This window comes from Dasypus novemcinctus, chromosome 1 (assembly GCF_030445035.2).
Source record: "Dasypus novemcinctus isolate mDasNov1 chromosome 1, mDasNov1.1.hap2, whole genome shotgun sequence".
Taxonomy (NCBI): Eukaryota; Metazoa; Chordata; class Mammalia; order Cingulata; family Dasypodidae; genus Dasypus; species Dasypus novemcinctus.
Genome location: NC_080673.1, coordinates 126,936,179 through 126,961,003, shown reverse-complemented (window position 1 = coordinate 126,961,003; position 24,825 = coordinate 126,936,179). Strand labels below are relative to the sequence as shown.

The 24,825-nt window shown below is 41.1% G+C and overlaps 1 protein-coding gene across 1 annotated transcript in view; it reads left to right on the top strand.

Moving 5' to 3' along the window:
* Positions 1–18,550: 18,550 nt before the first annotated feature.
* The window catches only part of FRAS1 (Fraser extracellular matrix complex subunit 1), a 537,120-nt gene continuing 530,845 nt past the window's right edge, over positions 18,551–24,825 (top strand). The window contains exon 1 of the mRNA XM_058296546.1: positions 18,551–19,647. Coding sequence (XP_058152529.1) covers positions 19,530–19,647 — 118 coding nt within the window. The 5' untranslated portion in view covers positions 18,551–19,529. The remainder of the gene's footprint in view (positions 19,648–24,825) is intronic.

The following is a 24,825-nucleotide window of genomic DNA, read 5'->3' as shown; positions in this document are numbered from 1 at the left end:
GTTTGCACAGCATTGTTTATTGTACACTCAATCTTTCACTACCTTGATATATTTGTTATGAATTCATTTATTGTTTGCTTCTTTAAGTTGTTTCCTCAAAAAGGGTAGTATATTTTCTGACTGTATAAAATGTCTTCTCTTGCCCTTTCATAGGGATGGTATCTTGTCTGGCAAAGAATTCTTGGAGCTTACTCTTCTTCTCTCAAAAGACTGTAAATGTATTTCTCTGTCTTCAAGAGTTCCAGGTGAGAAATTCATTCTGATTTCCTTCCCTAGTGTGTGTGTGTATGTGTGTTAATGTCTGGAAGTGCATAATTTTCTTTATATCTTGGGAATTCATTGTTTTTATCAGATTTTGTCAAAATGTGTGTCCTTCAAAAATTAATTATGCTTCATATTTTTCATGTATATTTTTGTGGTTACCATAGAGTTAAAATTTAACATCTTAAATCTATAACCTATAAAATCTATAAAATTTGATTTGATACCAACTAATCTTCAATAACATACACATACACTACTTCTATACTCCTCTGTCCCCTTACCTTTTTGAACTTGTCACAAATTATATCTTTTTACATTATATGTCTCAACCATAGAGTTATCATTACTTTTTTTTTTTAAGATTTATTTATTTATTTATTTATTTAATGCCCCCCCTCACTGTCTGTTCGCTGTGTCTATTTGCTGCGTCTTGTTTCTTTGTCCGCTTCTGTCGTCGTCAGCGGCACGGGAAGTGTGGGCGGCGCCATTCCTGGGCAGGCTGCACTTTCTTTCACGCTGGGCAGCTCTCCTTACGGGGTGCATTCCTTGCGTGTGGGGCTCCCCTACGTGGGGGACACCCCTGTGTGGCACAGCACTCCTTGCACGCATCAGCACTGCACATGGGCCAGCTCCACACGGGTCAAGGAGGCCCGAGGTTTGAACCGCGGACCTCCCATGTGGTAGATGGACACCCTAACCACTGGACCAAGTCCATTTCCCTATCATTACTTTTTATGCATTTGCATTTTAGCATCTTTACTAGAGGTCATCTTTATTTCTTTATGCCACTTTGATCAACTGTCCAGTGTCCTTTCCTTTTAGTCTGAAGAACTTTCTTTAGTTGCTTGTAGGGCAGCTTTAGCTTATCTGTGAATGCCTTAATCTCCCCCTCATTTTTGAAAGAAAAGTCTTCCTGGATATAAAATTCTTGGTGGGCAGTTGTTTTTGTTCAGCATTTAAGTTTCCTACCACTGCCTTTTTGCCTTTATGATTTCTGATGAGAAATCAACCCTTAATCTCACTGGGATTCACTTGTATATTACTCATTGCTTTTGCAGATTTCACAACTCTCTCCTTATCCTTGGAATTAGGCAAATTGATTGTTATGTGCCTGGGCATGATTCTCTTTGTGTTTATCCTGTTTGGGGTCCTCTGAATTTGTTGAATGTGTGTATTCTTGTCTTTCATTAAATTTGGGACATTTTCTGCTATTATTTCTTTGAATATTTTCTTCCCCTTTCTCTCTCTCTTTCTTCCCTTCCTGGGACTCTCATAATGTGTATATTAATATGCTTAATTGTGTCCAACAGGTCTTTTAAGTTCTGTTCATTCTTTTTCAGTCTTTTTTTCTTTTTACTCCTTGTGGCAGTCTGATATTTCTTATGAATTTCAAAAAGAGATATTATGTTTGTAAATTGCCCTGTTCTTCTGGGCATGACACCCTTTGATTGATTTATATTCAAAGGCTTTATGTTTACTTGAGTAAATCAAGGTTAGGGCTTTGATTTGACCACATCATCAGGGCATGAGTCCCTGCCCCCTTGGTAAGCTATATAAATGGATACTCACTCAGAGAACACAGAAGTAGATACACAGAGAAGAGAGTAGCTCCATAGAACACAGCAGAAGCCTGGGAAGAGAGATGAGCCATTTGCCTGATAGTTTATAGCTGATCTTGTGAAGAGAACAGAGCAGCTGAGCCCAGAAAGAAACAAGCCCTAGGAAGAGAGACGAGCCCTATGCCAGCCTACTGCTCAGATCAGAAGAAGCTGAACTCATGAAGCCTTAAGAGAAAAGAGGAAGGCTGAACCTTTGCAGACATTGCCCACCATCTTGCTTTAACACATTGCCACAGACTTTGGGTGAGGAAGTACATCTTACGGTACCTTGAGTTGAACTCTTTAGGGCCTTGTAACTATGAGCTTTTACTCCAAATAAATACCCTTGTAAAAGCCAACCGATTTCTGGTACTTTGCCTCAGCACCCTTTTGGCTACTAATACACTCTTCATCCTGAATTATTTCAATTATCTTGTCTTTCAGATCACTGATTCTTCTGCTACCTCCAATCTGCTAGTAATTTTTATGTTCAGTTTTCAACTCTAGTATTTCTGTTTGGTTCCTATTGAGAATCTTAAAGAGATTACCATATTGTTCCTTCATTATTTGTGCCATATCCTTTAGTTCTTTTTCTGTGTTTCCCTTTATTTCTTTGAGCATATTGAGGATCATTTTTTAAAGTTCTCTATATGGTAATTCCAACGTCTGGTCTTCTTCATTGTTGGTTTCTGGATTTTTATCTTGTTCCTCTGGATGGCCTATCATTTCCTGTTTCTTTGTTTATCTTGTAATCTTCTGTTGTACCTTGTACATTATAATATTTTAAAGTGTTAAATCTAGGATTTAGTGCCTGAACTGTTTCTTAAGTTTGTATCCAGATAGTGATGTCAGAGATTTTATGGAATGCCAGGAGCTAATCAAAAGAAAACAACTAAAACAAACATATCTTTTATTGTCTTTTCAAATTTGCTCAGCTTTGGCTGGTTGTCTTCTTTAGTGCATAGCCCTCCTATCTGGAAGATCAACCTGAGGCAAATGCAAAGTGCAGTGCTGTTTCTGTCTTATGAGCCTCTGTGGAGCACAGAGCCAGCTTCTTTTCCTTGGCTTTTGCTTGTTAGAGGCCTTAGGAATTCCAGTTTATAGTTTCCAAGAATTTGAGTGAAAACCCCAGCTATTCCTTTTGAAATAGATTTTCACCTCCTCTTGGATGCCTTTTTGAGTGACTTAGTGCAGGTAGTCCTTTGTCTCAGGTCACTTCAACTTACTTGTTTCTCATCCTGCACCAGCTGTCTGCAAGCTGCTTTTATGCTCTTGGGACAAATTTTTAGGTAAATTCCCTGACTTATTCTCTCAGACTTCCACCTGATAGATTGGAATTGACATACATGCACCCCTTTTTGCACATAGGGGCACTCTGCTCCCTGTGGAATAGGGCCAGGGACCCACATTGGTAACAAAAGCCTAACTCCACCCTGCTGTGGAGATGAGAGAGGGTCCAGTAAAGGTACCAGGAGCTTCTTCTATGATTTTGAAGCTATGTTTTCTTGATTCAGCACTTGCCTAGTGAATGCAGCACTTTACTTGTGCTCTTAGTTTTGAGGAAGGTCTTTAAGATTACTCTGCTGCATTTGCCCTAGGGAGTGTGGAACAATGGCCACCCTCAGAGCCAGCCCCCAGTGATCTGACATAGCTGATCAAAAGCACACCCCAGAATTTGGACGACTAGATCTTTATGTCTCATTCTGGCACCAGCAAGCTCTGTGAGGAGCTCAAGCTTCATACCCCTTGAAGTTGTGAAAGGGGTATGGTAGCTGCTGCAGACACGGTGAAATTCACCAGGATTTATTGAAATTTACCAGTCCCTTCCTCCTGCTCCTCCTTGGATGACACACAGTATTCTTGTAGATTTTGGAGTTTCAAAAATAGTTGACACAGATAGTTTCTGCCAGTTCAAGAGTTTTCTTGGTGAGGAACTGATTCCTGGAGTTTCCGACTCCACGATATTCCCACAATCCTCCACTATAATCTACTTTCTATCTCTATCAATTTGCTATTTTTAATCATCTCTTTAAGTGATATCACACAATATTTTCCTTGTTTATCTTATTTATTTCATTGAGTATACTGTTTTCAAAGTTATTCCATATTGCAGCATGTCTTATAACTTCATTATTTCTTATAGCTGAATAATTATTTTGTGTGTGTACCACATTTTGTTTAACCATTCATTTAAGATGGACACTGGGTTGCTTCCACCTTGTGGCTATTATAAATAAAACTTCACTGTCATGGTGTCTACCCAAACTACTAGATATAAGGATTCATTGTCTTTATTTTAACATGTGTAACCAGTGTACTGAGTTGGGTGTAAACATGAAACTATTTTATGTTTCCAATAAATGTCCTTCAACAATAAATAAATAAATAAATAAATAAAGCTTCTATAAACATTGGGGTACAAGTATCTCTTTTGACTCTATTTTCACTTTCTTTTTTTAATTTTTTAATTTTTTTAAAGTTAATAGATCACAAGGAATGTTACATTAAAAAACAAACAAAAAACAAAAACAAGAAATATAAAAGCTTCCCATATAACCCACTTCCCACCCCCCACCACATCATTTTTGTAAATTGTATTTTTTTGAAGATATATACATCACAAAAAAAGTTACATTAAAAAATACAAGAGGTTCTTGTATACTCTCTACTCCATCACCCCACTTGTCCCACATCAAAAACCTCCCTCATCATTGTGGCACACTCATTATACTCAGTGAATACATTTTGGGGCACTGCTGCACTACACAGATAATAGTTTACCCTGTCATTCGTACTCTCCCCCAGTACATTCAGTGGGTTATGACAGGATATATAAAGTCCAGCATCTGACTCTGTAATGTCATTAAGGACAACTCAAAATCCCAAAAATGCTCCCACATCACATCTCTTCTACCCTCTCCCTGTCCTCAGCAACTACTGTGGCCACTTTCTCCACCTCAATGCTAAAATTTCTTCTATTACTTGTCACAGTAGATTTATAGTAGAATAGCAATAATCCCCTGAGTGCAATGGCAAAGATCAACAAGGAAGGATGGTCCAACAATGAGCCCTTGATACTGATGACTATGCCTCAGGAGCCTGTGTGCCTGAAATATGAACTAAGCCTAGAGCTGTAGGGTGCCTAAGAGTTACCTCCTGAGAATCTCCATGTTGCTCAAATGTGGCCACTCTCTAAGCCAAATTCAGTATGTAAATGCATTACCTTCCCCCCAATGTGGGACATGACTCCTGGGAATGAGCCTCCCTGACACCGAGGGATTACTACCAATCACTAACTGGAGAAGCAACTAGAAAGAGATCTCAAATAAAAGGGTCAACTCAGACCCACAGAATATCTCAGCCTACATGTTGGATCAAGTGTTAAAAACTGCTCTTTGACCTTGAATAAAAGGGGGAAATGGCAAAGACAAATGAGTTGATATGGCTAAGAGTCTTCCAAAAAGAGTCAGGAGGTCATCAGAGTGGTCGCGCTTATGCACACCTCAGCAGGATCCCAGAAAAAGCCAAAGTAGATAAAACCCTAGGTACTGGTTCTCCTGAAGGCTGTGGAGATCCACAGGGTATATTGTCATGGCAGATGGATTTGGAGCTCTGTGCCATGTCAGAGGATCCTACTTTGGAATTTGTCCTCCTGAGTGTAATGGAGCTGGACTCAGATGTGACTTTTCTACACATCCCTCTTCTGTCACTTTTACTGAGCCTGTGGTTGGCACTAGGGTTGGTCCACATTCAGGAGACTGAAATCTCTGGACTGTCCATGTGCCAGCTGGGCCCTGAGCCTCAGCAGAGTGGTGGCTCCTACTCTCTGGTCCATTGGTCTTACCCAGGTCAGCTAACAGGGAGGTGAAGATGGTAAACCACCACACCAGGGAATCAAGAGTGCCTATAACTGTAAGCAGAGGAATTGCACACATCATCCATGTGGATTCTAAGCCCCCTCCTGATCAAGAGGCAGAGAGGCCATTACCATCCCAGGGTCCACAGAATGGAGGAATAAAATATGGACTAGAATGGACTTATTTTCTCTTTCTTTGGGTATATACCTAGTAGTAGAAATGGCAGGTCATATGGTAATTCTATATTTAATGTTTTGAGGATCTGCCATATAGCTTTCCACAGAGGCTGCATCATTTTGCATTGCCACCAACAATGCCCTAGAGTTTCCATTTTTCTGCATTGTCTCCAAACTTTGTTACTATACTTTTTTTTTTTTTCCATAGCATCCATCCTTGTGGTTGTGAAGTGGTGTCTCATTGTAGTTTGATTTGCATTTCCCTAATGACTACTGATGTTGGGTATCTGTGGCAGTTTGAGATTATTTTTGTGAATTCCAAAAAAAGAAAAAGGATTATATTTGTAAACTGGTCTGCTCCTCTGGGTGTGATGCCCTTTGATTGTATTAGATTTGGCGAGAAGCCTCTGATAAAATCAATTTAAGGCTTCTGATTGTGCTAAAGTCAGTAAGGTATAGCTTGGATTGAGTCCCTGACCCCTTTGGCCTATATAATGGACACTAACTCAAGAAAACACACAGAAGAAGACATGGAAGAGGAGAGAACTTGGCCACTTTGGTCCTGCCATGAGACAGAAAGGAGAAGGCTCAAACAGCTAACGGCCAAGTAAGAGATATGAGCCATTTGCCTGATAGTTTGCTGCCGAAGAGAACAGAGCACCTGAGCAGCTAAGAAGGTCCAAGAGACCACGCAGAGATAGCCTTCCATCTTGCTTCAATATGTAGCAAAAGAATTTGGTGAGGAAGCAACCTTGAGTTGGACTCTTTAAGGCCTTGTGACAGTAAGCTTTTACCCCAAGTAAGGCCAATGTATTTCTGATACTTTACATCAGCAACTTTTTGGCTGACTTTTGGCATCTTTTCATATTATTATTGGACATTTGTATATCTTCTTTGAAGAAATGTCTGTTAATGTCCTTTGCCCATTTTTAATTGGGTTTTTCATCTTTCATGTAGGAACTTAACATAATGTCAGTTTTTTTTTAGTTTGCATGAAGTAACGTGGTCTTGCTTCTGCTACAACAAAAGGAGATGGTTCAGCACAATGGTACAATTCCTCTTGAGAATGGCCCCTAAAGGTAGAAGTAGAGAATTTCATTGTGTTAGGAATATCCATTAGGCTCAAATGGCTAGATCTTATTCTAGTAGATACAAAATCAATAAATTTCACTCCAGTTTTCACCAGACTGATAGGTCTTCTTAGATGCCTGGTGTTTGATCTTTCCAGCTTTGTAAATGATGCTGTACAGAAACTGCCCTAACTGGACTGTACACTAACTGTCTCATTAGGACACTAATCCTAGTTAGGTCACACTTCCTTCATTCCTCTCTGTACCCTCAAGACTCTCTCCACATCAGGCTGTTTATCTTCATAGTCAATTAGGAGAGAAAAGGATGTATGCTCAGGCTGCCATCTTCCATCTTTTTCTCTATTTTTCTCCACATTTTCTCTGTTTTCTCCATGCAGAATTCCTATTTAACAGACATTGGATTTCCTGGAGCTATCATCTATTTTATTGCTCTAAGTTTTGAAAATCTATTCAATTTTATCTTCAAGGCTACTAATTAGAATATCTATTTATGTTTTATTATTCAGAACTTCTATTGAGTTTTTCTTATTTTGGCAATTATGTATTTATTTGGATTTGGTGGATCCAAAAAAGATTATGTTTTTGAAGTAATCCATTCCTGTGGGTGTGAGACCCTTTAATTGCATTACATTTTTGGGGGGGACCTTGATTAGGTCACTTGATTAGAACACTTTACATTGGACTATGTTAGTGAGGCATGACTCAGGTTGGGTCTCCACCCTCTTACTGGAGCCCTATATAAACAGAGACAGAGAGAGAAAGAAGACACTTAGAAAAGGGAGCTCTGTCATTTTCACCTAGGTATGTGAGAGAGAGGAATCAAGGAGCGCTAGCAGCCAAAGCTGAGGCATGAAGTCCCCAAGAAGCTGGAGCCACAGAGCAGCTCAAGGCTGAAGAGATGAGCCATATGGTTGATTGCCCACATCTAGGTCCAGAGAGAAAGTGGAGATGAAGCCTGGAAAGAGACAAATCATATGACTGATATCTCACAGCTGAGCTCCTGGAGACGGCAAGTCTCGAGGGGAAGGTAGGGAACTTAGCAGAGATCAGTTGCCGTCTTGCCTCGCCAAGTGGCAGCAGGTCAGGATCACCAGTAGCAGACTTTGGTGAGAAAGCATCTCTGTTGTGCCTTGATTTGGACATTTTTGCAGACTTTGAACTGTAAGGTTCACCCTAATAAATTTCCCATTATGAAAGCCAACCCATTTCTGGTACTTTGCATTTGCAGTCCTATGGCAAAATAAGACAAACTCAAACTCTTCATATTCTTAATTGCTCTTTATTCATAGCATCCTGTTTTATGGAAACATTATCCTTTCAAATAACTCTGAAGATGTGAACTCAATCTTTTCAAAAGTTTTATTCTATTTCTTATATATTATCTCTTTTTATCCTGGTTCAGTTATTTTGTTTGTACATCTTTATATTCCTATTTCAAGCTGTGGTTCTTTTCTCAAATGTTTTGATTTTGATTGTCCATTTCTTGTATGTAAAAGTCCTAGGTTGGCTACAGTAGGTAGCTAATATATCTTTCCTCAGCAACAGTAAATTTTAGTTGCTTCTTCTCTGAATGGATATGTATGTTTGTGGATGCTGAAAGATATGTTCATTAAAAGTTCTTCAGATAAATGCACATAGGTAGTTTTCCTTCTGAAAGCATGGCACTTGGTAGAGAGACTAGTTGGGACCCCTACAACTGCCCAAGTTAGGAAGGAAGGCATTTCTCTAAATATTCGAAATCTAATGTGTATGTTCATCAAAGTTTTATCTTATTTTATTTTTAACTGATGCCCACATTTATTTTGAAAATGTCTGTTCAAAGCAACTGAGGTTAATTTTGGTGGTATATGTAAAGTAGCACCATATGAACATTCAATTCAAAGCTTATTTTCATTATTTTAATACACTCGGACCTAAGAGGATTTAGACGTATACTTGTAAATTAAAAATGTTCCTTCCTTTTTTTAAAATAATTTTTAAAATGAGAATGGAGTACATTTCTTTCTATTTTATTTTATTTTTTATGGAGGGGAGAGTACAAAAAAATCATGATATTTGTATTAGTCAGGGTTCTCTAGGGAAACAGAATCAACAAGAGATATCTGTCAATAGTATGAGATTTTATGAGCCTCTCACATGACTGTGGGGATGCACAAGTCCAGGTTCCACAGGCAGGCTGCAAACTAGTGGCTCCAGTGAAAGTCCAATGAAGGACCTTGATGAGTTTCCATGAGATGTTGGCTGTCCAAAGATGACCTGGGAAATTCTCCCTGAATACTGAAATCAATTCTCCTTTTAAGGTATTCAACTGATTGGATAAAGTGTCACTCATTGCTGATGGCAATCTCCCTGGTTGATCGTAGATGTAATCAGTTTTCTATGTGGTAAACTCACTGGTGACTAAAGTCCGTAATTGTCCTTGTATTACAATTAGCCCAGTGCTTGCTTGACCAAACAACTAGACACTATTACGGGCTGAATCATCACAATATTCTAGCCATGCTACATTGTACAATGTTGATATGTGCATAAGCTTTTATCCTGCCCTTGGATGTCTATGAAACTAATTGTATTTTTACAGTAAGTCCTTCCCTTTTCTAATTTGAGTGGATTCTCTTGTTGCCGCAAATCTTTGTCTGACTAGAACACTGTATGGAAATTAGTAAAGTACATGTCTTCAAATTTTAGAAAAAGTTTTGGCCATACTTCTTTGGAAGTTCAATTTCTATGCTGATGCCATATTTGACTGATAATTCATTCAGATGCATGTTGATATGCTTTGGTGAAAATAAACATAATGGTAGATGCTGTAGGAGGATACTGAATTTGATAAGAAGGAGCCAATTCAAGGAGATATAAAATTTTCTCTTCTCTTTGAGGAACTTTCAAAAATTTCCTATACTTTTTTGGTTCTAAACAAGATGTGAGGGGACTCAGGGTCATGGCTCTTGACTGGCTGCTTTCTCACCTTCTTTTTATCTTATAACCACAGGGGAAATACTTCTCAACTATAGCATCCTAAAAATGACAGCAGGTTCAGGACTGCCTGTCTTCCGGGGGATTCCCAGGAGAACTTATGGTCAGTTTTCCCCTGTCTTTTCGAAGTCCACAAACATTGTGAGATTGAAACACTCCAGGGGCACTGAAGCCAGACTTATTGCAGCTCAGACGTTACTAGGTGTTTATAGGATAAAAGAGGAAAAAGGGCAAAATTAAACGCTAATTGCTTAGTGAGAACAAAAATATCAGACTTGCATTTATACTAAACATTGTAACGATGATTATATTGTAAAAAAAAAAAAAGATGCTCAGGTACATAGTTCTCTCACTTGGTGCAAAGCATGAAATCATTTCTCTTTGCTTCCTATTTCTTACTCACATTTAGGGAAAGATATCATCATCATCACCACCATCATCATCATCATCATTATCGATTTTGATTTATCTGAATAGCCTGCTGAAGTAGACCTCGGGGCACATTTACATATCCAATTACAACAGGGTGATTATTCATCGCCTTAAAACTGCCTCTCACATAAATATGCTTGATCTAGCTGAAAGTTCTTAATAATAATGCTTTATGCTTGTACAGTGCTTTTAAAGTTTCAAAAGACTTCCATATCTATTTTCTTAATTTGAACCTCAGACCAACCCAGTTTGATAAGTATATCCCAAATGTTATTTGCCTTTTAGAGATGAGTATTTAGAAGATCTACTAAAGACTTATCTGAAATCAGTTAGTCTTGGAACTTAGGCTGAATCGTAGAGGTCACTTCCTTGTCTTAGTGACACAACAGGGTCTCTCTTTAATGGGTTTGTGGAAATCACTATCTTTGGGTTGCAGTGAAAATAATCTCAAAGTCATGAGTTTACTTCTGAGAAGGTGGAATATATTGCCCTTTGTCATTTCTACTCTGAGGTCTTTAAAAAGACTTAGAAGTGTGTGTGGAGACACCCAGGGCACACAAGGAAGTTTGAGTTCACTGTATTGATTCCTAGTTGTATTACCTTGAAAATGCTGCCTTGAAAACAAACTGGCTTCCAGAGTAAGATTTACACTCTTATAAGTTTTCTTTCATAGAGAATATATTTGATAATTAGCACCTCATAGACTGTTTTCTTTCTAGGCATGTAGTTAAAGGTATTTTTAAGGATAGTCATTGTGGTTATCTCCCCAATACTCATTCCATCTTCTCTTACCAACTACCAAATTTCCAGGCAACCATGTACTTGGAGAGTGGGACAATATATCCCAGTTTGTCATGGCAAGCCCTAGTTTTTTCTTGTTATCCTAGTATAGTTATTACTAACATTTTCTATCATTCTCAAAAGTATCTTAATTTAGACAAATCAGTCACCCTAACTCTGAAGAAGTTGGTGCTACTCCTTCTGTAGGGGTGGGGCACACAATATGATTCAGGATTTAGCTAGTTCAATGAAATCTCAAACCCTGACTTACATGTTGATTCATGGATGAGCATGATATCCAATGTGGATCAATGAAATCCAAGAAAATGTGTGCTGAAGGTGCATGAGAAAGTAGTTTCTTTCTATTCTGAGAGAGCCTTGGGTTAACTTGGCAGACTGGACAAAAAAAGCAGGTACTTTGTATCTAAAAAATCAGGTATTTTGTATCTAAAAATGGGAGCCAAGTGAAAGATGAAGCTGTCACAGTAGAAGGCAGTATTCATCAGGATAGGCTAGATTATGCTGAGGTAATAAACAACCCCCATATCTCCATGGCTTAATACAATAATTATTTCTCATACTACCTGCCCAATGAGTATTTGCAGCATCCTTTATTCCATATAGTCACTCAGAGACTTGAGCTTATTGTACAATTCTGTGAGTTTTGACAACTACATGTTATCATTTAACTATCATTTAGAATAGTTCTATCACAGCCCTCCCCCACAATTACCTTTGCCCTCTTTAGTAACCCCCTCCTCACACCACCAGTCTCTGGCAACCACTGATCTCTTTTCTGACCCTATGGTTTTGGCTTCCAAGAATGTCACATAAATTGAATCATCTGAGTCTGGCTTCTTTCACTTAGTGTAATGATTTTTAGATTCTTCCATGTTGAGGTATGAATCAGTAGTTCCTTTTTATTGCTGCATAGTATTCCATTGTATGGATATATCACAGTTTGTTTACTCATTTCCAAGTTGAGGGACATTTAGATTGTTTCAAGTTTTGGGTAACTAATAAAGCCACTAGAAATACTCATGTACACATTTTTGTGTTAACTCAGTTTTCATTTTTTGGGGGTAAATACCTAGGAATGGGATGATTAGGTCATATGATAAGTTCATGTTTAACTTTATAAGAAACTACCAAACTATTTTTCAAAGTGTCTGTACTATTTTATATTCCACCAGCAATGTACACGAGTTCCAGTTGCTCTATATCTTTGCTAGCCCTTGATATCCTTGGTTTTTAAAAAAAATCATTCTTACAGGTTTGGTGGACATATATAAACCTAATTTCCCAGCAACTACATTTTATAAAGTAAAAAGAAACAGTTGAAATTAGTTTGAATGATATATTTTAGTTAACATAATATATTGGAAATATTATTTCAACATATAATTAGTGTAAAAATTAATGAGATAATTTGCATATTGCTTTTTTTTCTGGATCATGTCTTTGAAGTCTGGGATATGTTTTACACTTGCAGCCCATCTCAGTTTGGATTGAACATGTTTCAAGAGCTCAGTAACCATGTGTGGATAGTGACTGCTCTATTTGAACAGTGCACAGCTGCATCTAGTCATATGGGCCCAACTAACTGTGAATGGCTGGCAAAATAACCCATGTCTGCAGGAAACGGTGAAAACTAGTAATCTAGTAATGTCTATCACAGAAGCAGGGTAGTGAGAAAGAAAAGAATCTAGGTTCTTCATGATATCATTGAGCTACTAAATTAAACCACAACTCAAAGTCTTCTAAAGTAAGACTTATTTTCTGGTTATGACAGATAATAAATGCCACTTGAACATAGTTTGAGTTGGTTTACTTTGTTATTTGAAAATTCTGCCAATATAATTTTGCATGCACAGCAATTACGTGATGAATAAGAAAATATAGGGAAACGGACTTTGGCCCAGTGGTTAGGGCGTCCGTCTACCATATGGGAGGTCCGCGGTTCAAACCCCGGGCCTCCTTGACCCGTGTGGAGCTGGCCATGCGCAGCGCTGATGCGCGCAAGGAGTGCCGTGCCATGCAAGGGTGTCCCCCGCGTGGGGGAGCCCCACGCGCAAGGAGTGCGCCCGTGAGGAAAGCCGCCCAGCGTGAAAAGAAAGTGCAGCCTGCCCAGGAATGGCGCCGCCCACACTTCCCGTGCTGCTGACGACAACAGAAGCAGACAAAGAAACAAGACGCAGCAAATAGACACCAAGAACAGACAACCAGGGGAGGGGGGGAAGTTAAATAAATAAATAAATCTTTAAAAAAAAAAAAAAAAAAAAAAAAAGAAAATATAGATAAGCTAAAAGGATAAATTAGAAGTCACTTGGAATTTCGAGGTAATATTTTGGTATATATCCTGTGAGATATGTATGTGTATATTGATATGTATGTATAAATGTATTAAAGTACACATTTATAAGCAAAAACATGGGGACATTCTCTATATTACTATTGTATAATGTACTTTTTTCACCCAATAATACTTTAAAAACATTTTTGCATATCAATAAATATATTTTTAAGGTAACATTTTTAACAACTGTACAATGTTCCATTTTACAGAGGTACAACAATTTGCTCAACACATTTTGTATTATATGTTGTTCAGAAAGTTTCATTGTATAAATTAGGGCAGGTGCAGAGATGGCCTTTATTTTGGATTGCTTTCTTACCTGAAGCAAAAACTGAGTATTTGTCAAGACTGTTTCCTTTCTCTCTCACTTTTTATTTCTTGCCTCCTCTCAATTCTATCACTACAAATAAATACATATGGGATATGTTCATCATTGTGGAAAGGTGATTTGTAAAATAAAACTTAAACAAAGTTTACTATAAAGTTTTCAGTAATTTCTCCGCACACCCCTCCCCGCCAATTGCCATGGTTGTTTTGTATTTATTCTCAGTATTGTTTGGGCAGGTAGGTTCTTCAAGGTGTTGTAGGTATAATTAGAAGGGTCCAGCCCTATGGAACTTCTGTTTAAAAATTGAAAGCTTGTGTAATTTGCACAGGAAAGAAATTGATTAAATGTGCCAAGATGATCTGTTTGCTTTATCTTTATTGACTGCCATGACCATTTGGTATTGTCAGTGACCTTTGATGCTTGGCATTCTATTGTGTTGCTGTGGTAGGCACTGGGATGATATTAAGCATATTTAACAACTGGCAAGTCAGTGGCACTAACCAATTTAAAAAGTCCCTAGCCTTAGTATGCTATGACTGAATCAGTGTGTAAGAGCTGGATGCTGCTGTGAGTGGAGGTGATAAAACAAAACAAAGAACTCTTGGGATTTTTGTTTATTTCACCCCAGGAAAACTGTTCTAGATATGAAGCCTATTTTCTTAATTTTGGTCTTGAAAATTCCACTGACACTATAGAGGAAACCATCCTTTCCCACAAAATTAAAGGTTAAATACTTACTCTCTTTCTGTAAGTATGATCCAAATCATAGAAAAGTAATACTGTATGGCTATACAAAAGCCCTTACAATTACATAGAAAACAACAACAACACTGAAATGGAATTATAAACAGTCCATTCATACACACTCATAAATAAATACAATAAATATAAGAAAAGATGTTTTACCTTACATTAATGAGCAAAGACATGCAAAATTTAAAAATACCTGTATTATACCTGGCTAACTTTGTTAAGTGTCTAACATGTGTCAAGCATGGTGCCTGACCACACAGTGCCCTGTAAGATGGGTACTGCTATAACATCTCTATGATAGACAGGCAATCTGAGGCTCAGGGAAGTTAAGTAATATGTCCCAGGTGACATAGCTAATAAGTGGTGTTAAGCAAAAAGATACTCTACTTATGAAATCTGCAAAGATTAAAGGATATCAAAATGATAAATAGGTATGTCTTTGACCCTGAAATTTAATCTACAAAAGGTTATTACAGGGAAATAATAGGTAAGGGCACAGAAGACTTTTATAAGTATGGTTAGCGCTGTGTTATTTATAATAGCAAACAATTGGAAACAATCTAATTTTCCTTCAAAGGGGATTGGATAAATATATACAGACACATCTGCAGAGTGTAAATCCAAACAGCAGTTTAAAAGAGTAAGGTAGATCTTTATGGTTTGGCTTAGAAAACTATGGCCTAGCTATCTTCTTCTGTGAGAAAAAAGGCAGGTTACAAAATAGCATGTAAACCATGACCCCATTTGAATGGATTGTTTAAATAAGCAGAGAAATATATCTAAATATATATACATTTGTTATTCTTGTAGAGGGGCTAAATTATAGCTGAACCTATCAGTTTAAAATTCTGCATTGCTTAGTACTTTTTTTGGTATCACTATTTGAAGCAGGAAAAAATCCCAATAAATATTGACACATGCTGAAACTGACAAACCAGAACAAATGTACTAACATTGCAAGAATGCTCCCAGGATCAGTGAAGGCAGGCCAGAGGAGGGAAAAAGACATGATAGAAGACTTGGCACAGGGAGTGGCATGGTACAGAAGGAGAGCAGTGAGGAAAGGTGGACTGGGAAGGCGAAAAGTAAGAGGTGGTATTGGGTTCTCTAGAGAAACAGAATCAATGGGAAGTATATAGACATAGACATAGACATAGACATAGACATAGACATAGACATAGACATAGACATAGAAAGATTTATTATAAGGAGCTGGCTCATAAAACTGTGGGGGCCGCCAAGTGTGAGCTCTGTAGGGCAGATCCCAAGCTGGAAACTGCTGAAAGAGGTGATGCTGAAGTCTTTAGTAAGAATTCTCCAAGGGAAGCTGGCTGGCTGAAAATTCCAGCAAGAGCCAACGTCAAGTTGAGGCAGAAATTCTGATCTCTGAAACTTTCAGATGTGGCTTTAAAGACCCCCACATTCCTGACAGCAGTCTCAGCAGTTTTTTTTTTTTAAGATTTATTTATTTACTTATTTCTTTCCCTTTCCCTCCCACCCCACCCCGGTTGTCTGTTCTCTGTGCCTATTTGTTGCATCTTCTTTGTCCGATTCTGTTGTTGTCAGCAGCATGGGAATCTGTGTCTCTTTTTGTTGCGTCATCTTGTTGTGTCAGCTCTGCTTGTGTGCGGCACCATTCCTGGGCAGGCTGCACTTTCTTTCGTGCTGGGTGGCTCTCCTTACGGGGTGCACTTCTTGGGCGGGGCTCCCCTATGCGGGGGACAGCCCTGTGGTGCACGGCACTCCTTGTGCATCAGCACTGCGCATGGGCCAGCTGCACACGGGTCAGGGAGGCCTGGGTTTTGAACTGCCGACCTCCCATGTGGTAGACAGAAGCCCTAACCACTGGGCCAAGTCCGCTGCCACCTTTGTTGATAGCATATGCAATCAACTGATTTATAGATGCAGCCAGCTGATTGTATTAAAAAAAAAATTTATTTATTTCTCTCCCCTCCCTCTGTTGTCTGCTCAGTGTCCTCTTGTATTCTTGTCAGCAGCACTGGGAATCTGTGTCTGTTTGTTGCGTCATCTTGCTGTGTCAGCTCTCTGTGTGTATGGGGCCACTCCTGGGTAGGTTGCACGTTTGTTGCATGGGGCAGCTCTCCTTGCGGGATGCTCTCCTTGTGCATGGGGTTCCCCTACGTGGGGCATAACCATGTGTGGCAGGGCATTCCTTGCACACATCAGCACTGCACGGGGGCCAGCTCACAACATGGATCAGGAGGCCCTGGGTTTGAACCCTAGACCTCCCATATGGTAGTCAGATGCTCTATCAGTTGAGCCAAATCTGCTTCCCTGATTATAGATATAAATCCCACCTAAAAGCAGGACAGTGCTTGACCAAAAATTGGACACCAAAACCTATACCATGTTGACACATGAAAAGTGCAGTAAAGGCAGAATGGAGAAATAGTAAAGTAATTGCAACAAAGGTCAGCAAAGCCCTCATGGTAGCAGGAAAGGTTCAAATTTGGGGCTTTGCTGAGAAGCAGGATAGTGTAGCTGTGGTTAAGAGCACAAGCTCTGGAATGAACCAGAAAGTTAGTGCTCACTGAATGTCCATGTGTTTCCCTTTGCAGTTACTTTGGGGCCATGCAACTCATTCTTGCCAATGGATTATGAGAGGAAAGTCTGGGGCTTTTAAGAGTTGGAGAACCTCCTTCATTATGTTCCTGCCCTTAAGCAGCAGCCTCTCCACAAGGCTGTAGTCTCCTCAAAGGCAGAGACAGTGTTTATCAATCTTTCTAAGTGAGGCACCTCCCAAGGCCCTAACTCATAGGAGAAGCTCATTAAACGTTTGTTGAAAGACTTGACTAAGCAAAATAGTAAGTCGCCAAGAGCAGTGGACATGCCAAGCAGGGTTGGGGACTTTAATGGCTCCCATCCATATGCCCTTTTCCTCCTTTTAATTTAGAAAACTCATGGGTCCTCCAAATACCCAAGAATCAAAGCCCTATTTCAAGAGGTTCGCTCTTGGCTAACTAATAACAAAGGGCTCTGCCGGTTTCAACTTATGGAGTTATTCTGCAACGTGAACAGTTCCATGTGGCACCGATGGATGCAGTCAGAATGTGAGCCTACTTTCCCGTGCTGGTGAAGAGTGGAGGCAGAAATAAGTAGATTCACACTCCGTCGTTCAATGCTTCAGCAAACTCTGTCCCAACAAGCTCCGCCATCTCTATTCAACCGTAGGACTCAGGATGTCTGTTCTCCAGGCCAATCAGAACCCAGCCATCATCTCTCTTATGCAACCATTTTCATCTATAAAATGATTAACTCCGGACCTACTATTTTTATTTGGCCCTATAAAAATAGCCGCTCTGGCTCAGCCCTAGTGGGAAATCAAGTCCTCCACTTTTCAAGTGCTCGCCCCGGTGGGCCCTGCCCTAACATTTACTTCCTGGTCACTGACATTTGAGGAAGCAGCTGAGCCCATGGCACCGAGACCATGTTCTGACCAAATAACAGCTTCTCTCAAAGAGTGATAAAGATGCATTCACGGTGGGAAGCTTTGCCCAGCACATAAACGCCAAGATCTTCCCAGGCTGCCGGTAAAAGCCACGAGGCAACGATCCGAGGGTCCCAGAGCGAGGAAGATGAGTCAGGTCCACCTGACGCACTAAGTTCAGCATGAGTGGCAGAGGATGGGAGGGGGGCTAGCACCAGGGTCTTCAGGACATTTGCCCCCTAGAATCAGTCCCTTCTCAAGCTGAGGGGTAGGACCCTGTTCGCGGCCCCTCGGCTCTGCCGGAGGAAGGACCTGGTCACCTCCACTCCCGCCGTGACCACTTTTGATTCCACCCCAGACAAAGCCAAGTCTGAACTCCAGCAGAATGAATAAGGGGATCAGGTTGCTCACTCGGTCCCCGCGCCTCCCGCTTCTTCCCTTTCCCACGTGACTCTCTGCAATCTTTGCCAAAGCTCCTAGTCCCTGGGTCCATTTTCACACCGAGCAAAGGAAGAGAGGAAGGAGAGGAGGGGAGGGAAGCGTAGGAAGGCGGAGCGTGTGTCGTTTATACGCGGGGATCCAGACCGGGCTTTATTTTGTGCTTTTCCGGGCTCGCTCGCCCGGGTTGCATTGAGTTCGGTGGTCTTTTCCAGCCTCTCCAGCTCCGTGCATTTGCAATTATGGCTTCTCCTTCACTCCAGTAATCACACTTCGACCCTGCAGACCAGCTCCAGGTTGTAGGGTGCGGGAGGTCGGTGGCTGGCGTGGAGCACGCGGCGCCCCCGCAGCCCTCCTCACGCGCGCGGGGGGCGGGGGCGAGAAAGTAGCAGCAGCGCCCCCGGCGCCGCCCGCGTCTTTCCTCAGAAGCTTTGGAACAGTCTGCGGCAGAGAGCGCAGCCCGAGGCGGCGCGGTGCACCCGCTGCAGCGCCAGCGAGTCCCGGGGTCCGCCCGCAGCGCCGCACAAAGTTTCCTGCTAGCGGCCCCCGGCGGCCGGGCGGGACTGAGAAGGGGCTCCCGGCAATCCCCTCTGAGGACTCGGCGCCGACGTAGGGTGTCGAGCAAACTTTAAAAAGCTGCTTCGGGGGAACCTGTACGGAGATCGCTTCTGTCTGGGGCCCGGGGGCGGACGGGTCCAGTCAGAAAGAAATGCTGGGAGATCCGAACAGCCACTGACTGGCAACTTTCCGGCGACTTCACCGCGGAGAACTGCGTTCTGCCTCCTCTCTTCTTCCAGGCTCAGCCCAGGTTGGCGTCCTGCTTTCCTGGAGGAGCCCGGCGCGCTTTCCGCCCAGAGAGGGAATGAATTGAATCCCCCGCCGCCGGCCCCAGCGCTTCGGGGACTGATGTGAATGTCCCTCTCTGCCTGCCCACCTCCTTTCCTCGGAGCTGACTGCCTGCCGCCTCCCACCCTTTGAGCGCCCCGACTCGGGGAGCCGAAGCCAGCGTTTTGGCCGAGACACGGTTCTTTGATGCTCAAGGCTGGATTTCTCAGTGTGGGTGCCGAAGCGGCGATGGGTGTTTTCAAAGTGTGGCTTGGGGTGGCCTTTGCATTGGCAGAATTTGCGATATTGCCTCCTCAAGCTGAAGGTGAGAGAGCGGTGCATTTTTTAAAATTAAATTTTTTTTTAGTGTGTGTGAGTCACGTAGTTTAAAAAGCTCAGCGGGTATATGGCATTATGGGCCGTGTGGGAGTTTTTTTGGGGGGTGGGTAGGTAGGTTGTAGTGAAACTGGAGTCGTTTTTGCTGCGAAGATTCCTACAGCTATCGTTTTTCATTCTCATCACGACCCCCGCCCCACTCTCTGCCCTGTGTTCATTAGGGTGGGTGGGTGGCTGATTGGGTGGCATCTGGGAAATTGGATTCTCTTTCTTTCCATTTCCCTCTGCCTTCCCGTCCCCGAAAGGAAAGCAACTAAATGGAGAGTAGGTGAGGAGGGAACAATTGTTCTTAACCATGTAAAAATACTTCTGCTCCGAAGACACTTAAAATCTACTACCTTAAAACCCCCATCTCTCTCCCGCCCTCTTCACCCCAATAAGTCTTCCTCTAAAGTCCAGTTAAGATTTTATAACTAACTGGTTCATACTAGTGTGTTTTGGACCTAGGCAATCATATTATATTAAACAAACAAAAACCCACCAAAAAACTCCCCAGTACCGTGAGGCAAGAGCCTTCGTGTTTCCCCAGAAATAAAAAGTGGCAAGAGTTTAGGTTCATTCTCTTACTTCGCCCTTCTCCGCAGGTTTCCCTCCCGAGTCCCAACTTACATGTTAAACCACAAAGCTGGGGGAGAGAAAGGAGACTGTGAGGGTTTTTGTGGCCATGATATCAAAGGCAACCTGGGTTCAGCCATAGACGAATCAATAGGTAAATGAAGAGTGTGGTGGTCGTGGAATGTCGGGTCTGGGGACCGGCGGCGCGGTGATGTCCCACTTGCTTGGAGGGGCTGGGAAAGTCGCTCAGTTACTGCTTAGGAGGAGGGAGGGAGCCCGCGGACCGGAGAAAGACAGCTTAATTCCCTGCGTCGGGTTCTCGGCTTCCCTCCCGGCTCCATTCATTATTCATCCAGCTGCGGGAAGAAGAGTTCACCTGCCCCGCTGCAAATCAGAGCCGCAGCTGCTGCGGGCGCGGTGCGGTGTGGCGCGGGGCTCCTTCACCGCGTAGGTGCCGGGTCGGGGCCATTACCAGTGGGCGGCAAGCCCGGGTTGCAGGGCTGGGGGCGGCGACAGGCCCAGGGACGACCCAGTCCTGCCTCGGGTCGACCTTCAGCCAGCGGAGCAGCTGTCTCCACCCGCAGGGCTGGCCAGGAGAAAGTGACATGGCTTTGGAAATCCATGCCCAATAGTGGGGTAGTTCCAGTGCATAAAGCTGCAGCCTTACTGCACCCTCCCGGGAAGTGTGTCAAGTGTGTACTGTATCCGGGAAAAGCCCATCTGAGGCCTGTGCGGCCACTTCAAACTTCATAACCTGTAGATATATATCCTTATTGTATGTGTGCCATACTTACAAACAAACAAACAAAAACAACCTCCAGAACTTGTAAGGCTTTGATGGTTTCACTTGGGGATAATCTCCTATTTAGCAATCATATTTCAGCGAAGCAGAAAACTGGGTAGTTTCTTAAAACCAAATTCGTTGAATTTACAAAAGTCCTTATTATTTAGAGCCTTTAGAGGGCGCTCTGTGGAAGGTTGGCCGACAAACTGGGCAAAGTTTAAGGACTTCCCAAGTCTTTAGATAGTAGTGGGGGAGATGGGAGGAGGCATTCCTCCAAAGATTCTTTGGAAATGCTTCTTACTGTTTCTCTCCACCATTTACAATGTTCGATAGTCCACAAATGGGGTTGACAGATACCCAGAGAATTTCCACCCCTCATAATGAAGCTTATTCAGTGAATGAATGAACAGGTGACTTATGAGTGAATGGATACTGACATTTACTGAGCACATACTATTTGTCTGGGACTATACTAAACACTTCCTCTCCTTTAATTGATTTAATTAGCTGGTCTCAGCCCCATAGCTCCAAATCAGCTGCCACCTGATGAAACCTTTGATTTAGTTCTGTCAGGATTTTATTTTTTTTAAAAAGTAAGAGCAGTGAGATCAAGGATGGAAAGCTTAAAGATCTTAGAGATTTCCTTACATTTCAATTAATAGCCCAGGGAATGATTTTTTAAAGCAGAAAAAAAAACATGAAAATCAAAACATTCACAGGGGTGTTTCTCTTGATGTGATGCACTCTGTGATGCCATTGCTGACCAGCACATGACAGAGTTTGTGTTTTCTTCTCTGTTCTCTGAAAGCATGTCATACTGCCTCTAGCACACTAAGAAAACATTCTAAAGCTACTGTTGATCTAAGTGTGGTCTCTTCCTCACTGCACTGGGCTTAGGATGGCTCCTAGTTATCTTTAGCTCTCCAGCTCAATTCCTAGTGCATAGGAAATGCTCAAAAGCATTGGGCAGATAAAGTAGTATTGCCAAAAATGAGTGGTGCCAAATCACGTTCTTTTGAATCAAATTTAACTGGTAGACTGGTGGACTGGCTTCTATTGGCACGCTGGCTGTGTAACCTTGAATGAACCACTTAACCTCTTTGGGCTGTAGCTCTGTCATTTACCAAATGAAGCAGTCAATTAAGTGATGGTCCTAATCCTGCAGCATACAAAACCAGAGACTGATGCTAACTGCCTTATTTGTGGTCAAGGGCAACTTTCTTGTTCTGATTTTTATTTTAATTATTAGCAAAAATGGATTTTGACAAATTATTGGCTGTTTTATTTTACATTGCCTTATATTTCTAAGCTGCTAACTACTATGATATGAGAACATAATGAAGTCAGGAAGTACACAGAGATAAATTTCTAACAAACATGATGGCCTTCTGTATTAGAGAAGCTACCATGACATTTTCTGGTGCAGCAGATTTTGAGTTCTGTTGACCTGTGGAAATCCTGTGGGGTTATACTGGATAGTATTTGTTGGCTTGAACTAGGAAAAGATCGTTGAATTGGAGAAGGTTAAGAGAACTGAGATCTAGTTGTGACCTAGTGACCCATCATTCCCCTTGCAACTTTACCAATCCCCTAATCTCTGGCTTTTCCTATAAATGCCATTAACATAATACATTAAAAGGGATCATTTGATAGACAACATTTAAAAAAATTATTTGGTTCCACTCTTGGCTGAAGAGTCCCTTTCTGAGGGACTCAGTGCTTAAAACTGAAAATTGTGGAAGAGAAGAGATTGCCTGTGAACAATAGCCTATGTCTTCATTTGTTTATTCCACAAACCTTTATTGAGAGTTTCTGCATCAGGTTATACCAACTCAGGAGATAGAGACATAAAAAAAAAAAGCAAACCCTTCCCTCAAGGAGTTTGTACATCCAGTGACCTTTAATATCAGTAAAATAGCAGTAGGGAAATGTCAACATTGGTCCCTGGTGGTTTTTCTAGTATTGAACTGTTGGATCCTAATTGCAACTCTGCATTTTTGGCTTTTGCAACTGCATGTTAGTAGAACTGAAGAGCTGGTATATTGTCTTAGGCTCTTATTTCCATCCCATTACAGTCCTCTCTAGGGATAGGACCCTGGGACGTACCCAGCCTATATATATCTTTTAGTGAGGGTAAATCCATCCATACTGCCAGTTACGGACTTGGGTGATGGTATTTTATTCAGACACAAGTAGTCATGTAATACTTCTTACCACATGGTTTTGGAGAGGGGTGGGGACAACCACATGGCAAAGTTGGAGTTGCATGCCAAATCTTTCGATAGTTCAAAAACAGATGTCCTGTTTTCATTTTAACTGCTTGCTTAATTGATCTGAATCCTGGTTGGCAATAATCAGGATGTGAGCTGTCCTGTCAGTACAGAAAATGATTCTATTTTAACTATTCCACAGTATACACAGCCATATGTTGAATTATAACACAACATAAAGCTGGAACATTTAAATGCCAACTTGTGGATTCTTGTTGCTGATGAGTCATGTTCTTGTGATACCATGCTCTCCAAATCTCTTCCTATTTTATGGTCATATCTGTCACTGCCTTTGAACTAATGGATCTGACATTTTGTGGTTCTTTTATTTAACTTCTCTAATTTACTGAATTTACCGGTTAACAGTTTCTGTAGTGAATAGTTTCAGGATGTTAATTGGTGGAAATTATATCTCAGATTTTCTCTGAAAATAGTGACTTTTACCAGGCATCTTATAAAAGAGTGCATTATAGTTAAAAAAACAGACATTTACTTGTTGAAATTAAAATGTGGCAACATTTTGCCTATGTGACCTGTGAGAAATGACCCACCCACACAAGATAAAGCAGCAGCTCAGGTCTCAGGATCCAGGTTTCGTCCACTATATATGATTGCTTCACCCTGCAGAGCTTTATGCAGTTTCTCACAGGACACAGGGTGTTAGAACTTAAATTAACAGACATGCCAGCCCTGGAACTAGCAAAGTTCTCCATCAGAAAACTCTAGCTTTAGTTGTCTATAATTTTTCCTCAGTTTTCCCTTGAAAAAAGTCTGTTTCTTGTTTTAGATCTGCACCATCTCTCAGAATTCACCTTGAGCTGGAGTTTGCTTTAAAGTGCAAATGAATACGTAAATATAAACTCAGACAGAGCTGTGATCCTTCCATTAGTCCTTAAGTAAAAACTGATCCATGCTACAATATGGGTGATCCTTGTAGACATCATGTTGAGTGAAATAAGTGAGATACAACAGAAAAATATTGTATGATTTCATTTCTATGAAATACCTGGAATAAGCAATTTCATAGACAGAAAGTAGATTACAGGTTACTATGGGCTGGGAGATGGAGGGAAATGGGGAGTTATTGATTAAGGGGTACAGAGTTTCTCTTGGGGTGATAAAAAAGTTTTGGAAATGAATTGTGGCAATGGTGGCACGATATTAATGCAATTGATATCAGTAAATTGCACTGATATAAGTGATTAAAATGGGAAATTTTGTGTTGTATATATATATTATTACAATAAAAATTCTAAAATCTCAAAAAAAAAAGTGTTATATGTGGAGTGGAGAGAGTAACTTTGTTTTTCAGGTTATATGTATTGATTGGTTAGTGAAATGGCCTTTGCTCTAGTGCAGAAGCAGAAGTTGCACCCAGCACCCAACACCAACAAACCTCCTGACTTCACCTGGTGGTAGATGTAAAACGTATGCTAGTATGGGAGGAACATGCCTGCTTTGGATCACCACATCTGGCATTGGGTGGTGATAAATGTTT